Source organism: Hemicordylus capensis, chromosome 6 (genome assembly GCF_027244095.1).
Source record: "Hemicordylus capensis ecotype Gifberg chromosome 6, rHemCap1.1.pri, whole genome shotgun sequence".
Taxonomy (NCBI): Eukaryota; Metazoa; Chordata; class Lepidosauria; order Squamata; family Cordylidae; genus Hemicordylus; species Hemicordylus capensis.
Window position 1 is genome coordinate 9,024,495 of NC_069662.1, and position 16,860 is coordinate 9,041,354.

Here is a 16,860-nt window from a genome sequence, read left to right on the forward strand (position 1 = left end):
GTGGCCATTGTATTTGGTTTGTTGCATTTTTCTGACGTTAGAGGTAATTGAGACCAAATTTATTGGGTGTTTTTCTTACTCTTATTTCCACATCTGCAGCACAAAACTCTTATATGGGGGGGGCAATTTCTGAGAGAGAATATTGCAGAATAAGTTTGAGAACAAAAGCCCTGAGAAGAGAAACAAGTTAACTGTTAAGCTTTGATGGACATGTGCATACAAGAAGTGTAATTCCTGCTTTTCTGTCACAGAAAGAGGATGAGGAGGAGGAGGAAGAAGAAAAGGATGACCCTGAAATCCTGCTTGGCCGTACCTCCCGGACAGCCCTGCTGACCGACAGAACTCGGGTATGGAAGGCTGTTAACCTTCCAGTGTGGGTATGAGGGAGTTGGCTTTTAGGGCCATGAGAGGCCTTTGGTGGGCCTCCGTTTGGGAATTTGCCAATTTATTGACACCGTATTTAGTTGGGAAGAGGGCAGGAGTGCATCTGGCAGAGACAAGTGAGGAAATCTCACATTCTCTTCCACTGCATCCAGAATGAGTTGACAGCTGAAGAGAAGCGCCGAGCACATCAGAAGGAACTGGCCACGCAGCTCAACGAAGAAGCCCGACGGCGGCTGACAGAGCAGAAAGGGGAGCAGCAGATTCAGAAGTGAGTATGTCCGTGTGAGAAGATTGGAGTTCTGCAGCATCCCTTTGCCTTTGTTTGGTACACTGGACCCCAATAGGCCCTGTTGCCAAGTATAGGCTACATTCATGTAACTTCTGGAGTTGACAGCTGGAAGCCCAGATTGGTCAAATTTCCTCACCTTCTTTGTCCCTCACAGGGCTCGTAAGTCAAACGTCTCATACAAGAACCCATCCCTTATGCCAAAGGAGCCTCATATCCGGGAAATGAAGATCTACATTGACAAGAAGTACGAGACTGTCATTATGCCCGTCTTTGGCATTGCCACGCCTTTCCACATTGCCACTATCAAGGTACTGGCTTGGTAGCAACTGAGGGTCAGAAGAATGCAGCTGTCTTGGGGTACCTGCAGCTTGGTGGCTCAACTGCTGAGTTGGGGGTGATAACAGCTTTGAAATGAAGGAGCTTTAAGAGGTACAGCTGTGTGGCTATACTGAGCCCTCTCAAAGGGCAATTCCAAGTGTAACGGAATCGGGCATGTTACCACTTTTTCAGTGGCTGGAGCCATAAGGACAAAGGAAGAAATCCCAGAAACCATCTAAGAAACAACAACACAAATTTTTATACCGCTTTTCAACAAAAGTTTCCAAAGCGGTTTACATAAAGAAATAATAAATGAATAAGATGGATCCCTGTCCCAAAAGGAATCACAAACTAAAAAGAAATGTAAGATAAGATATCAGCAGCAGTCACTGGCAAGAGAACATCTCATATAAGGCCATATTTGTTCAAATTCTTTAAATGCTGTAGATAGCACATGAAATGTGCAATGTTCGGTATCAGAATCAGAATATTTGGACATCTGATTCCATTTGTTACTGATGTATTTTGCACATTTCAGGCACTATCTATAATTAAGTGTTTGTAATATGGCCTTATAGTAAGAGACCGTTACCCTTGGAATTGCCCCGAAGTAAAGTGGATCAGAGCTCCTCTTCTTGGTGTTTGCCAGCATCAGACATAGGAAGCTGCCTTATAGCAAGTCAGACCATTGGTCCATCTAGCTCAATATTGTCTACACAGTCTAACAGCAGCTTCTCCAAGGCTGCAGGCAGGAGTCTCTTTCAGCCCCATCCTGAAGATGCTAGGGAGGGAACCTGCAACCTTCTGCGTGGAAGCATGCAGATGCTCTTCCACTGAGCATCTGCATCCATCCCCTAAGGGGAATATCTTACAGTGCTCACACATGTAGTCTCCCATTCAAATACAAACCAGGGTAGACCCTGCTTAGCAAAGGGGACAATTCATGCTTGCTTATTAAAGCCAGCATTCTTCCTTGGAGGAGAGGTTGCTGTACAGAGGATTGTCAACACTGTTATACCCTGAGTGCTGTGGTAGGAGGAGGTCACAGAAAGGGACAGGCAGGACAGAAAAGGATTCTGGAGGGGCTTTACATGGAGGCCAATGCTCCAGCTCTCTTCTTCATGTTCCTTCCTCGCAGAACATCAGTATGTCAGTGGAAGGTGACTACACCTACCTGCGAATCAACTTCTATTGCCCAGGCAGCGCTCTGGGTCGCAACGAGGGCAACATCTTCCCAAACCCTGAAGCCACCTTTGTGAAAGAAATGTGAGTAATCTCTGCCTAGTCTGTGCCATAGGATGTTACTGGGATGCATCTTCCATTGCCCTGGGATCCCCGCCCTGCCATCTATTGCCTCATTGGTTTTGAGCAAGCTCAAGAACTAGTGTGTTTCTTCCCAGCTGTTATGCTTTCTCTCTTTCTCCCCCCTGTGTCTGTCTGTCTCTCTCTCTCTCTCTCTCTCTCCCCCCCGTGTCTGTGTCTCTCTCCCCCCCTGTGTCTGTCTGTCTGACTGTCTCTCTCTCCCCCCCCCCCCCCGTGTGTGTGTCTCTCTCTCTCTCTTTCTTCCCCTCCCTCCCTTAGCATGCCCAGTGCTTCAAATTCTCTTCACACGTTGGGGGTCAATAACCCTTCCTTTCTCCATAATTTGGTCTGAGATGTAGACTTTCCAAACCTCCCACATTTGGGCGTGGTCACCCTTTCTCTTTTCGTAGCATCAGGCTATATGTGGGGCGTCTCCAAGCCCCCCTTGTTGCTGTAGCCAAAGGAACTGGGACTTATTGCTGCAGTCTCCACCTGCCAATACGATGCTGTTTCCCTCCCCCCACCCCACTAGAACCTATCGGGCATCCAACATAAAAACGCCTGGTGAGCAAACAGTGCCAGCTCTCAACCTACAGAATGCCTTCCGCATCATCAAGGAGGTGCAGAAGCGCTACAAGACCCGTGAGGCTGAGGAGAAAGAGAAGGAGGTGAGATGCAGTTGGGGGAATTATAACCCTGGGAATAGGGAGACTCTGACTGAGGGCATGGAGAGGTGTTGGGATTCTTAATGTGGGGAAAAAATGGGCTGATGTGGATGTTCCTCATCTGCTTTCCCAGGGCATCGTCAAACAAGACTCTCTGGTGATCAACCTGAACCGCAGCAATCCCAAGCTAAAGGACCTCTACATCCGCCCCAACATTGCCCAGAAGAGGATGCAGGGGTCTCTGGAGGCTCATGTCAATGGTATGGAGAGTTGGGAGCCCCACAGTGCAGCCTGTTGGGGCAGACAAGCCGCTCTGTCTAAAACAGGCCTGCTCAACATAGGCCCCCCAGCCACAGTGGCCAATAGCCAGGGATTGTTGGCCTGCAGGAGGGCCAGAGTCCTGATCTAAAATATAAGAGGAGCCTTGCTGGATCAGGCCCAAGGCTTATCTAGTCCAGCACCCTGTTTCCTACAGTGGCCCACTTGAAGCATCTGGGAAGCCCACAATCAGCAGCTGTCCTTGGGGCTAACGCAACGCAAGAAAAGGACCTTTTTTGAGAAGTGCCCTTGCCAAGGCTATTAAAATGACCGGACTCAGGTGCCTAAACTACTAGATGACTGGGATTCTCTCAGCTGTCCTATGGCCTCCTTCCTCATCTCCTTTAGCTGAGAGGCTCTTCTGGGATTTAGGGCACACCATGCCAGGGACTCCACACCTGCCCACCAGGCAGAAGCAGGCCGCTTCCATCTCTGACGGGGTTCCTCTTTGGCAGGTTTCCGCTTCACCTCTGTGCGGGGGGACAAGGTGGACATCCTGTACAACAACATCAAGCATGCCGTGTTTCAGCCCTGTGATGGGGAGATGATCATTGTGCTGCACTTTCACCTCAAGGTACTTCTCCAACTGGAGGCAGGAGACTGAGGGTGGCTCCTGAGGCATTCTGGTGGGGTTTCCTTTCTCCTTGATCCTTCAGTGGTGCAGAATTTGGTTTTCTCTAGAAATTCTGGTGTGTATGTATATGTAGCTGCCTTATACTGAATCTGACCACTGGAACATCTAGCAGAATTCTGTCTATTTTGGCCGACAAAGTTCTCAAACCAGTTTACATCTCAACATATAGATGCTTCCCTGCCCCCAAAGGGCTCATGATCTAAAAAGCAACACAAGATAGACACCAGCAACGGCCACTGGAGGGATGCTGTGCTACGGTTGGAAAGGGACTGTTGCTCTCCCACTGCTAAATAAAAGAGAACCTCTTTAAAAGGTTTCTCTTTGCTCCGTTAGGAGGGGTTAACTAACGGACATTTGTCCAACAAAGCACTTGCACAGTGAACAAATTTGCACTCGCACAAGAAGATCGTATAGCTGGGCACATCACGAAAATGTGCGGAAGGAAGCTGTCGCACAAAAGGTCCCCGCAAAACACATAAGGTGTGCCACAGGTTGTGTAGTTGGTGGATCAATGCTAGTTGGAACACAGGCAGCAGACTTGGCAGAAGAACCTAGTACAGCATCCTTACACAAGCACCTGGTTAGTCTGCATGCCAGCCTCTGTCTGTGGCTCTCCAAGGCTGCAAGCAGTCTTTTCCCCAAACTTGTAACCTGAGGTCTTGCGGAGGGTGGGGAGAAACATTTTTAAAACATTTTTAAAAATTGGGATATTGGTGAATTGAACCTGGCACGCTCTGCATTCAAAGTATGCACTTCTGCCCTGAGCTACTGTGGGTAAGATAGTGGTAATGAAGTGTGTGTCTGAGAATGAGTATGTGTGTGAGAGAGAGTGTGTGTGTGTGTGACACACACACGCAGCTAGCTACTAGCAAGCATGGCCGCAGAAATCAACTTGACAGTCTGCCGGCAGTGCTTGTTGGAATCTCAGGAGCTGGAGCAGAGCAGAACTTGCACTTGATGGGTGGAGTGGGAGGGGGAGTTGCTGCTCCCTAAATGCTCTGGCTTTTTTTGGTGTCTCGTCCATGGCTAACAAGCGCAATGAAATATGCCAGGTAAACACCACAAAATTACAGGCTTTTTCATGCACGGCATTGACTGAGGTTTTAGAAATCAGCTGTTCTTGGCATGGGGCTTTATTACCCTGGCACAGAACTTTGGATTCATGCTTGTAGTGTACATATGCATCCCCACTCATGCTTCTCCTCCCCACTTTCCTCTCGTCACAAACTCCAGAATGCCATCATGTTTGGCAAGAAGCGCCACACGGACGTGCAGTTCTATACCGAGGTGGGCGAAATCACCACAGACCTTGGCAAGCACCAGCACATGCACGACCGCGACGACCTCTATGCTGAGCAGGTGAGAGAGAGGGCTGCTTGTGTCTTGCCCGGTGGCTGGCCGGGCAGTTTGCGGGGGCTATTGCCAGGCTGGGTGACTGACCCCTGTGGCTCCTGCCCGGTCTAGATGGAGCGTGAAATGAGACACAAGCTGAAAACAGCGTTCAAGAACTTCATTGAGAAGGTGGAGTCCCTGACCAAGGAGGAACTGGAATTCGAGGTGCCTTTCCGGGACCTGGGGTAAGAGGGGCCGCTGTCAGACAGTGCCTTGGTTTTTGTACTGCTAAAAGGGCATGGGTAATTTGAGCTATGCTGGTTTCTGTAAAGGGCAGCATGAGAGGGGGATAGCCCTGCTTCAGGGTTTGAATCGCCACTCTCATCCCCCTCTCACATATCATCCAAGGAGACTGTATGCTGCCAAGGGTGAATAATTCTGCCACTGGAATGTCAAAATTCTGTAAATAGGTGAATGTGTGTCAGCTGGCCTAGCGGTGACTCCGGATCGGGCCTTTTCTGTAGCTGCTCCTGGGCTCTGGAATCCGCTCCCTATAGATATTAGAGGCTTAAGAGTTTTAGCAGCCTTTAAAAGAGCCCTAAAACCATATCTTTTTATTTTTATAAAAATCTAATTAATAATAATAATACTATTTGTCCATCCCCTTTAGTTGCAAGAAACTTGAAGCATGTGATTTGGTTAGGAACAGGTGTTCATGCTTAATGAATCATCTTCCTAAAGAGTTATCCTAATTTCTAAGTTTTAGCAGAAGCTACAGGTTGCATCTCCTGTCTTTCTCCATATCAATGAAAGCTAAAAACTTTATATTTTTGCAAACGAACAAAAGGAAAACTCTCAGGAAATCAAAGGTAGTGGCAGAAATCTGTATCCAGGGCAGGATTTAGTCTGTTAGTCATGATTAGTTTAAAGTCCCATTAATTTCAGGTAGGTGACTGACTGACTTAGTTTGGGTCCTGCTGTCAGTAATGTGACCTGAGGATGACAAGTGACACAAAGCTGGACCAAGTGACTTCTTGGGCCCTTCCATGATTTTGTCACTTTCCACAGAGCTTTCAGTCCCATCTGTTTTATTGAGGGAGGGCCTGGTTGCAGGGAGAGGGGGGTTGCCTCTTTCCCCTCTCCTCCACTAATGGCTTCAATACTTTTTCTCCCCCTCAATCTCCTTATGGCAGGTTCAATGGCGCCCCCTACAGAAGCACTTGCCTGCTCCAGCCAACCAGCAGTGCCCTGGTGAATTGCACTGAGTGGGTAAGTATTAGCACATGCCTGCTTAAGGGAGGGCATAGATGAGCCTGCAGGGAGAAAACACGGTGCTCAGCTTCACCTTCACTTCTTACCTGACATGGTAAGAGGTGTGCCTGTATGCAGCCACAGGGACGAAAAATGTATCCTTTAGGGCACAGGTTATCAACCATAGGTCCCCAGATGTTGTACTCGGCCATTGTGGTCAGAGCAGATGGGAATTGTACTCCAGCAGCATCTGAGGACCTCAGTTTTGAGAACCCTTGCCTTAGGGGTTTGGAGATTTGGAAAACGGACTCTTCCCTTTCCATCTTGCCTGCAGCCCCCGTTTGTGGTGACACTGGATGAGGTGGAGCTGATTCATTTTGAGCGGGTACAGTTCCACCTGAAGAACTTTGACATGGTCATCGTCTACAAAGATTACAGCAAGAAGGTCACCATGATCAACGCCATCCCTGTGGCTTCACTCGACCCCATCAAGGAGTGGCTCAAGTGAGTGGGCGATAACCTTTTTGGGTACCATTTATTGTGATTGGGGTTGATGGGAGTTGTAGTCCAACCTCTGGGGACCCAGGTTTGGTAGTGTTTTAGTGTGTTCTAAATTATTGCCAGAATGTCCAGAATTGTTGCCAGCTACTTTCCCCAAGCACTTGAAAGAGACATTGGGTGACATCCAGACCTTCAACTCAAGACTCATCATTGGCTGAACCTTCCTTCAGTTGGCTGAAAGAGCTTCCGCCAGTGATGCACCACAGTACCAAAAGGTCTGAATCCTGCTCAGTGCAGGCAGTTGGGGAGTAGACTCTGACCACTTGGCACCTCCTGGGCCAAATGAGATGGCTAGAGTGTTCTCCTTAAAAACAGTGTCTTCCCTTTAATATAACTTAGAGTAGCAGCTACTACTTTTCTTGGCGTGACCACAGAGCAGAGGGAGCAGCGGGAGTTGACTCCCCTCGGGGTCGTCATACAAGCAGCACAGAGATGGAAGTTCTTTACTGCAGAAACGATGGTGGAAGTAAGCTGCTGCTGTTTCTCATGAAGCCTTTGGCCCAACATCCTAGTCTCCGTGTTCTGTTGTATCGAAGTCTAAGGACTTGTAAATGAAATAACTGCCTATTGTTCCTCGGTTTATCCTTGCCTTCAGTTTCCTCCTCTCTCTTAGATTTGTGAGGCCCTTGGCTAAAAGTAATAATATTTGAAAAGGTAGTTCCGAATTCAGCCTGTGTTTGTGCTGTGCATTAATCTGTTCTATCTCTCCCCCACCCCACCCAACCCCATGTTAGCTCTTGCGACATTAAGTACACGGAAGGAGTACAATCCCTCAACTGGACCAAAATCATGAAAACGATTGTGGATGACCCGGAAGGCTTCTTTGAGCAAGGGGGCTGGTCATTCCTTGAGCCCGAGGGAGAGGTATGTTGAGTTGGTGCCGACAGCAGTAGCCAGAAAGCAGGGCTGGGGTGGGCGGAACCGCTTGTTCAGCAGTCAGCATCCTGTCTGGAACTTGAGAAGCTGCCTGAATTCAATTCCAAAGATCTGAGTGTGGCAGGTAGTCTTTGGGATGTAAAGTTCTGGAGGTGTAGGGGTAGAAACTGGTGCAACACACCTTCAGGAAAAGAAGTGTGTAGTTCTAGAAGAAGAGTTCTAGAATTCTGCTCTAGCTCACCCTCCGATCCTCCTCCCTAAAACGATGCAGATTTCTACCCCAGCCCCTGCCCTTTCTCTGAATGACCATGTTAATTAACCATGTTAATGGAGTGGAACTGTTCCAGTAACTGTAATGTACTTAAACTTTCAGACATATAGAAAAACTCCACCCTAGGCTTCATCCCACAATCTCTCAAGAGTTGAGCCTGGCTTTCCTGATTCTCGCCTCCAGACTATCCTCCTTCACCACCCTTCCCTTCCTCCTTTTCCTCCAGGGAAGTGACGCCGAAGCTGGGGAGTCCGAGTCCGAGATAGAGGATGAGACATTTAACCCTTCCGAGGAAGAGTACGAGGATGAGGAGGAAGACAGTGATGAGGACTATTCTTCTGAGGCCGAGGAATCAGGTGAGCGGCTGCAGTGTAACCCAGAATGCCCCTTTCCTTTAGGCTTGCCCATTTAAAAAAGTCCAGTCCTTGAGGCTGTATGCTGGCCAGCAAAGCCTGCTAAAGGTGTTCCTTGGTTTTTTATCTTCAACATCGGAGCGCTCTCTCTCTCGCTCTCTCTCTCTCTCTCTCAGCCCCCCACCCCCATATCTCTCATATCACTGTGGCTGTGTTGGGAGGAGGGGAGTATAAAACTTATACCTTTTAATCAAAATGCAGGCACTGGATATTGCAGAGTAATAAAACAGGAGATGGGTTGAAACCCAGAGAACGATTTTATTTCTGTGGGTTTTTTAAATCCTGCCTTTCAGACAAATAGTGTCTCCCCAAAGCAGCTCACATCAGACAAAATGTGAGGAGGTTCCAAGTTGCCTCTCTGGCACCACCAAGATGGGCCTGAGAGAGACTCCTGCCTGCAACCTTGGAGTAGCTGCTGCCAGTCTAGGTAGACAATCCTGAGCTAGATGGACCAAGGGTCTGACTCGGTATATGGCAGCTGCCTATGGGACATGGGCGTTGCCCTCAGGGCCTACTCACGGAAAAGGAAGGGGAAGGAGTAGTGGGGAAAGGGAGAATAGGAGGATCAGTCTGACAAGGCCAGATTGAAGTGGCAAGTTTTCATCAAGGGGTATTTGCATCAGGTTGGGGCCAGGCTGGTCTTCCCTTCCTGGGAAAGAGAGGGTGCTACCACCCAAAGGCCCTTGAGGGTGGTGGCAGAAGCCAGGGTGTCCTTCCCGTCACTTCTGCAGTCCCAGGATCTGCTGTTGCAGATCCAACTTAAGAAGTCTCACAGAAAAACTCCCATGCCTGTGTACTGTATGATTGTCCTCTCCTGAAATGTCTTGAGGTAATAGCCTTCCCCGTTTCCTCTTGTGCACCACCAGGAATGGCCCCAGGTACTGTGATGCCTGAGGTCAGGCCCCAAATGCTGCCTTGCCTTGGTGGGGGGGCCAGCCCCCTTTCAAAACCAATCCTTGCAAGCTTTGAAAGTGGCGCAGGGAAGTGGAGAGGTTGCCAGCAGCCTCCTCTTCTCTCCCTGTCCTCCTTGTGGGCTTTGCAAGGAGGGTGAGGAGAAGCTGGCCCGAGTCGGTTTGCTCTCGAAGCACTGCTCTGATGGCAGCGGCAGCAAGGGAGTATCTGCTGAAGCTCTGCGTGGTCCCAGAGACCTGCAGCCTTCTAAGCACCTGAAATCGAGGAAAAGGTCTGATGAAATATGTCGCCCAACCAGCTGCTCCTTTGTTGGGACTTCACCCCCCCAGCCCCCCCCCATCACGTTGGCCTAAGAAGCTCCTTGTGTCTTTCCTCTTGGCAGATTACTCCAAGGAATCCCTGGGCAGTGAGGAGGAGAGTGGGAAGGACTGGGATGAGTTGGAGGAGGAAGCGCGGAAAGGTAAGAGCCCGGCCCTGTTTCTGTTCTTGGCTCTGAAGCTTTGGCAAGCATGTTTTGCAAGCGGTTGGGCCGACGACGCTGTGGGTGTGTAGGAGCCATCGCGACAATTATGGGAATATAGTCTCTGAATTCCTCCTTGCTCTTGCCCTGCAGCTGACCGCGAGAGCCGGTACGAGGAAGAAGAAGAGCGGACCCGCACCATCAGCCGTAAGAGGAAGGTCCCATCATCCCAGAGTTCCGGGCATCACCGCAGTTCCCACAGTCGCAGCCCCGGCCGGAGCTCAGGTCCCCCCAAGAAGAAGAGGAAGTAGCCGGTGAACTCGGGCCCTTCCCATCCTCCAGTCCTGGGGCGGGGTGGGGCTTTGAGGCCTCATCCAGCAGCCAATGTTTCAGGTCTGGTGGCAGCCAGCCCTTTCCCCACGAACTCTTCATCTTTCCCCACACACCCCCTTGCCCTTTTCCGTTTCTCTGGGGAGTATTTTCGTTCTGTTTTGTTTTTGTTCCTCGAGTCTTTTCTGACCATTTTGTACGGACCAATCAGCTGTGAGGGAATTCCAGGCCTTGCTCTCTTGTGGTGTCACGCAAACTCTGCCAAGCGGGAGGGTAGAAAGGCAGTGTTGGGGGGTGAGGCTGAGGAATCTGGTGTCAGTGATGCTGTTCTCTACAGTTCCCATCTCCCCTTTTCCTTGCTCTCCTCTTCCCCCCCCCCGCCCGCCACCTGTAGGGCATATTGACTCTAACCCCTTCACCCCCATAGCTCCTCCCTGGCTCCCAGTGTGTTTATTGTTAGACAGATTTGGGGGGCAGCTTGGCCTGAGAACTACTCCAGAGTAACAGCATGTACTTCAGTGAAGCGGACTGTGCTACTTTTCTTGGCGTCTTGCGCTGGTGGGGAAAGAGGGCGGTTGTGTCGAGTTTCTTCAAGCAAAGCCCTGTAAGATACGGGAAGGCCTGCTTTGGGGCAGTGACGGAGAGGAGGGCGAGAATTAATCAAGGATTGGGGGATGACACAGGCAAGAGAAAAGGCTTCCTGCTTTCGTTGCTTTTGTTTTCTTCTTCATTGTCAGCCTCTGTATTTATCTGTTTTCTCGGTAGCCGAGTCAGGTCTCCGGTAAGCAAGTGTTTGAGGGTGGGGTGGGGGGGTTTGAATGCATTGCCTACTCTCTGCCTCCCTTTTTCCTGTGGGGAGGGGTCAACGATCCAGGTGGGGGTGGCGGGAGTAGAGGCTTTCTCAATTTTTCCCCGTAGCCGTTAGCACTCTTGGTATTTTTGACTTTGGAAAAAAAAAATCTGATCAATAAAAATGTTTTTTTTTAAAGTATTTGGAAAGTTTATTTGTCGGCTTCTTCCTTGCCTTCTCTCCAATGCTCCCAAGCATCCTTTCGGTCATAGAGTCCCATTGATTCTAGTGCTCGGCCTCCCGCGCGCTCACCCCTCATGGTTCGTTCCTTTCCCTCTTCCCCGCCCAGTAGATCGCACGCAGGGCAGCAGCTGCTTCTACAGAGACCTTCAGCGTCCCGATATCCGTGTTGGGATCCAAGGAACTGGCAACTGCAATAGCAGAGATGTGAGATGAGCAGATCAGGGTCGGAAGTGGTGTGACCCTGGACACAAGTTGCTAGGGAGCCTACGTCTCTAGGAAGGGAGGAGAGGTGTTCCTCGACTCAGAGATGCAGTGGCTCAAAGGCCATTGGGCTGCCTGGAGAACCTGTCACCAGGACAGCAAGAGCAATAGGATGAGGCACAGGCGTTCCCAACCTTGGGTCCCAGATGTTAGGCGATAACACCTATCATCCCTTTAGCCATTGTGGCCAGGGAAGATGGGAGTTTGGTTCCCCAGATGTTGGACTACAACTCCCATAATCCCCAACTACAATGGCTGGAGGGATGATAGGAATTGTAAGTCTGACATCTGAGGACCCCTGGGGTGGGGCACATTTTTCTGCTCCCCCCCCCTTTTTTTTTTGCCATGGGTAGGAGGGACCCAGCTGTCTTACCATGTAGCTCATGTTCCAGCATGTCACTTCCTGTTAGCAGCATCTCCCGCAGGTCCAAGTAGGCCACACCCACATCCTCGCACTCGCCTCCAGCCCCAGGCAGGGGCTCACTCACCACTATGAACTGCAGCCTGCATGGAGCGGGGGGGGGGAAGTACTCCATGAACACAGGCTGGGGTGGGGAGGTCCTTTCCCTCTCAGCTTTTCAGGGTGAAGACAAGACACTCACCAGTTCTGCTTGGTCTCTTCTTCCTCCAGCATGGAAAACAGCTGTTGCCTCTGTGTGCTTTCCGGGTCTGGGTCCAGCTTGATCACTGTAGTGGAAAGATGCAAGTGTGTGTGTGTGTGTGTGTGTGAGAGAGAGAGAGAGTGTAGAGTGCATGGATACAGTGGGGTACAGGTGAGCAGAAGGTAGGTCAAGAATACAGGGGTTAGGATAGGAAGCTGCCTCATACTGAGTCAGACCATTGGTCCAGCTAGCTCAATATTGTCTACACTGACTGGCAGCAGCTTCTCCCAAGTTAGCAGGCAGGCATCTTTCCCAGCCCTTTCTGGAGATGTCAGGGAGGGATCTTGGAACCTTCTGCATGCACGCATGCAGGTGCTCTTTCCAGAGCAGCCCCATCCCCTAAGGGGAATATCTGACAGTGCTCACACATGTCATCCCCCATTCAAATACAAACCAGGGCTGACCCTGCTTAACCAAAGGGGCCGTTCATGCTTGCTCCTCAAGACCAGCCCTCCCCACTGCAGCTCCCATCATCTCCAGCCACTGTGGCTAAAGGCCAAACCTGCATGGCAGTGCAGCAGTTGAGCTGACCCAGTTGCACGAAGTTTGACGGGGTCTATCAGTGTCGGTGGTCCTTCCCCTCAAGTACAGCTCCCTCCGGTAGCAAGGGGACTCTTGCACATGCTTACCCTTGCTGAAGTGGAAGTAGATTTCCTGGGTTCCCTGCGGCTTCCGCAATGAGAAAGGGGTCTCTGTTTCCTCCAGTGGCACTCCCGGGAAACGGTATTCCACATACACCTGCTGGATGCTCTCATTGGCAGCTGGCTGGCTATCTGGATATAGGCTCAGGGAGACGATCTCCACGCGAATTCTTTCTGAAGGCTCCTGGAGGGGAAAGAAGCATGAAAGCACGAGTGGCCAGCCTGAGGCTCGCTGGCTGTTATCAAATTCCCATCGTTCATTGCAATCATTGCAGCTAGGGGTTGTGGGACATGTAGTCCCAACAGCTGGAGAGCCTCTGGGTGGCCCCTTGGATTACCAGCAGGGCTGCTCAGTTTCGACCCTCCTGCAGATGTTGCCTGCAACTCCCATAATCCCTAGCTATTGACCACTGTGCCCGGGGATTATGGGAGCTGTCCAAAAACAATTGGGGGGGGGGGCAAAGTTGAGCAGGCCTGGATTACAGTCTCCTGTTCTCCCTGCTTAATGCGATCTAGTGATCAAGGCACTAGGGTTTACCAAGTTCTTCTGGCAAACAAGATGGTTTGGCTGAAACGTTTTCTCTTCAGGTATTACTGCAGAGGTATAAGTTAGTTGAATGGCCTGCCCGCTGATTCTCAAAAGATGTGTGCATGACACTACAAGGCCGTTCACACAATCAAAAACTGTGTTCTACCCAAGTTTGGGAGCTGTGTGAGCTCCCAATTTTTGGTTGTGTGGAAGCAATGGAGGAGGAAAACCTGGGAAGCTGTTCCTCCTCCCTTGTTTCCACACTATCGAAAGTTGGGAGTACACACAGTTCCCAAACCCGGGTAGAACACAGTTTTTGATTGTGTGAATGGTCTCTATTAGATGGGCAGCATCTAATTTGTCACTTTGTTCTATTAAACGCTGGGTAAAGACCTTTTTGTTCACCCAGGCATTTTAAAATGAGTATTTAAGCTGCTTTGTATTGTATTTTGTTCCTTTTTTGCCTGTTATGATTTAATGTGTTATGTGCTTTTATTGTATGTTTTAATCCTCTCTTGTGAGCCGACCAAGGGGAAATGTGTTATGGGGTGGCTAACAAAGCTTTGTTTTTTTACTATGATGATGCGGCTCTCAACGACCGCGCTCTTAAAAGTAGAAAGATGGGAATTGGGAATGTATTTGTAGTTGCATTTCTATACTGCCTTTCATCAATTTTATCCCAAGGCAGTTGACCAAAATTAATACAATAAAATCCGCTAAGTAACACTTAAAACAATGCAAACCTGAAAAACACAGAGCAAGCAGCAACTGGGATGTACTGGGTGCAGTCTTGAAAGAGAGCTGGGAGGGTGTGGAATTATATAGGTTAGATAGGAAATGGCTTTATCCAGAGTCAAACCATAACCATTGGTCCATCTAACACACAGTACTGTCTATCCTAGGAGAAGTAGGCAACCTTGGCTCTCCAGCTGTTGTTGAGATACAATTCCCATCTTGCTAGAGTCCTCCCTAAAATTATTATTGCCTAAACCAAGACTTGAACCCTGGACCCACAGAATCTGAGGCTCTACCAACTGAGCTATCCAGGCTCTGGAATCTTTTTCTTCTGAGTCACCTTGAGTGGGGAAAACTGCCTTAGTGCCCCTCATGTCAAAGCTAATGTAGGTTTAAGTGCTGGAAAAAACGGTTGCTAGAAAATCTAGTGCCTACCAGTTCCGGGGGCCCCTGAAGCCCAGATGCTGCAGCCACCACTTCATCACTCTCGGTGGTCTGGGCATCGCTGGTGGTGTCTGGCTCTTCTGAGGCTGGGGGCAAGAATGAAGAGACCATTCATTATTCATTCATTCATTTACCACCCCATCCAAATGGCTCTGGGCTATGCACAACAACAAACAAAACCCACAAATCAGTCCTTTAAAAATAATAATTACAGAACCATTTAAAAACAGCATAAAACCATTAACAATTAAAACAGTTTTAAAACCCTGAAAGGCCAGGCCAAACCGATAGGTTTTAAGGGCTCTCCTGAAGGTCAACAATGAATGCAAGCTATGGATTTCGGGCGGGAGTGCATCCCATAGCCTAGGAGCAGCTACAGAGAAGGCCCGCCTGTGAGTCACCACCAGACATATCGGTGGTAACTGGAGACGGACCTCCTCGGATGACCTTAACATGCGGTGGGGATCATGCAGAAGAAGGCGCTCCCTAAGGTAACCGGGACCTACGCCATTGCCTAAGGGTTCAGTTGTAGCTATGCCCACCCCTGTCGTTACAGCAAATATCCCTAGGCCCCTGATGGGGAGGGAATCCTGGCTGGGTGGCTGCTTTTTCTTTGGTCTCCTCCTCATGCCTCTCTGAAGGAGGTGGTGGCGGGCAGGGGCCCATCTTCATGTCTTGTCCCTGGGCCTGCTGCAGACTTGCTATGCCCCTGTGGGACAGCAAGAGTATTCAAAGAGGCGTTCTCAACCAGTGAGGCAGTTGCAAATGCAGATGTGCAGAAGGCGCTCTCCATGACAGCCTCCATGGCTACGCCCACCCCAACAGCCGGAGAAGTACCAGCGCTGTCCCTGCACGCCCCACAAGACAAGAGAGCTGGTCTGGTGGTAGCAAGCATGACTTGTCCCCTTAGCTAAGCAGGGTCCACCCTGGTGGCATATGAATGGGAGACTAGAAGTGTGAGCACTGTCAGATTTTCCCCTCGGGACGGCACGGCTGTGAGAGATTCCTGCCTGCTGCCTTGGAGAAGCCGCTGCTGGTCTGTGTAGACAATATTGAGCGAGATGGACCGATGGTCTGACACAGTATATGGCAGCTTTTGCAAAAGCCATTGCAGCTGGGGATTCTGGGAGTTGCAGTCAGCAACATCTGGGAATCCTTGTTAGAGGAAACGCTGCACCCAAGCATACCCAGTGATTAAAGGCATACCCTGTCTGGCCCTTAAACTGATATTAAGAGGATAGTTGGTTTCTAGTTCCCTGCCCTTACTACACAAATCGTGGCTTCTATATAAACTCAGTGTTTGTTTAGTCTTGTAGTCCTTGGATGATGGTTACCGGAGTCCTTTAGGATGACTGCTTCAGCCGATGGGCTTGATTCAGCCTCTGAGGCCTGGTGCCTTGTTGGCATCCCCTCTTCTTCGAGGGCAGGTGTCTCTTCTTCCTCTTCTTTCAGCTCTCCCAGTGCCACCTGCCCAGAAACAAATCCCAGCTAGTCAGGGTCTAAGAGCAGCAGGAGTTGGGGCCTTTACACACCTCTCAGAAATATTTATGACAAATAAGGCAACACATGCAAATTCCCTTAATTAATATGAGCTGCGCCCATGTCATTCCGTAGCATCCATTGGCACCATTCCAGGAGAACTTTGGTGCAAATCGAGATGCTTTTCATAGGCTGGAAAGGATCTATGAGCATTAGATGATGACAAGTTGAACACGAGCCAGCCGCATGATGCAGCTGCTAATGCGATCTTAGGATGCATTAACAGAGACAAAGTGTCCAAATCATAAGTAGTAAACAGTTTCACTGCATTCTGCACTGGTCAGATCTCACTTGGAATTCCATGCCCATTTCTGGGCTCTGCATTTTAAGGAAGACATAAACTGGACTCAAAGGATTATAAAGATGATGAAAACCAAGTACTATGAGGAATAGTTGAAGTTTAGTGTGGAGAAGAGAAGATTAGAGGGAGATATGATAGCCGTCCTCTAGGGACGTACAAGAAATTTGCATGAATATATTCAAATTCAAATCGATCAAGAAATTTGCATGAATAGATTCAAATTTGAATCGAATATGATTTTATTTGGAACCACTGAATGGAGTGGTGATTCATTCGAATCAATTTGAATTTGAGCAAATTTGAATCAATTCAAACTGTTCAATGGCTCCAAATATACTTGATTCATATTGTATTCATATTTGAGTGGGTTTTGTGCCGATTTCGTGCCCATCCCTACCA

At 49.4% G+C, this 16,860-nt stretch overlaps 2 protein-coding genes across 2 annotated transcripts in view; one reads left to right on the forward strand and one right to left on the reverse strand.

Moving 5' to 3' along the window:
- Positions 1–11,307, forward strand: part of SUPT16H (SPT16 homolog, facilitates chromatin remodeling subunit) — a 24,138-nt gene extending 12,831 nt beyond the window's left edge. Inside the window, exons 12-26 of the mRNA XM_053263654.1 lie at positions 252–347; positions 537–652; positions 828–981; positions 2,130–2,257; positions 2,826–2,961; positions 3,092–3,218; positions 3,732–3,850; positions 5,144–5,269; positions 5,375–5,487; positions 6,436–6,511; positions 6,828–6,997; positions 7,789–7,918; positions 8,428–8,557; positions 9,909–9,986; positions 10,140–11,307. Coding sequence (XP_053119629.1) covers positions 252–347; positions 537–652; positions 828–981; positions 2,130–2,257; positions 2,826–2,961; positions 3,092–3,218; positions 3,732–3,850; positions 5,144–5,269; positions 5,375–5,487; positions 6,436–6,511; positions 6,828–6,997; positions 7,789–7,918; positions 8,428–8,557; positions 9,909–9,986; positions 10,140–10,297 — 1,857 coding nt within the window. The 3' untranslated portion in view covers positions 10,298–11,307. The remainder of the gene's footprint in view (positions 1–251; positions 348–536; positions 653–827; positions 982–2,129; positions 2,258–2,825; positions 2,962–3,091; positions 3,219–3,731; positions 3,851–5,143; positions 5,270–5,374; positions 5,488–6,435; positions 6,512–6,827; positions 6,998–7,788; positions 7,919–8,427; positions 8,558–9,908; positions 9,987–10,139) is intronic.
- Positions 11,301–16,860, reverse strand: part of RPGRIP1 (RPGR interacting protein 1) — a 22,654-nt gene continuing 17,094 nt past the window's right edge. The window contains exons 12-17 of the mRNA XM_053263655.1: positions 15,956–16,088; positions 14,613–14,707; positions 12,902–13,097; positions 12,213–12,297; positions 11,984–12,114; positions 11,301–11,537 (exon numbers count right to left, since the gene is read on the reverse strand). Coding sequence (XP_053119630.1) covers positions 11,422–11,537; positions 11,984–12,114; positions 12,213–12,297; positions 12,902–13,097; positions 14,613–14,707; positions 15,956–16,088 — 756 coding nt within the window. The 3' untranslated portion in view covers positions 11,301–11,421. The remainder of the gene's footprint in view (positions 11,538–11,983; positions 12,115–12,212; positions 12,298–12,901; positions 13,098–14,612; positions 14,708–15,955; positions 16,089–16,860) is intronic.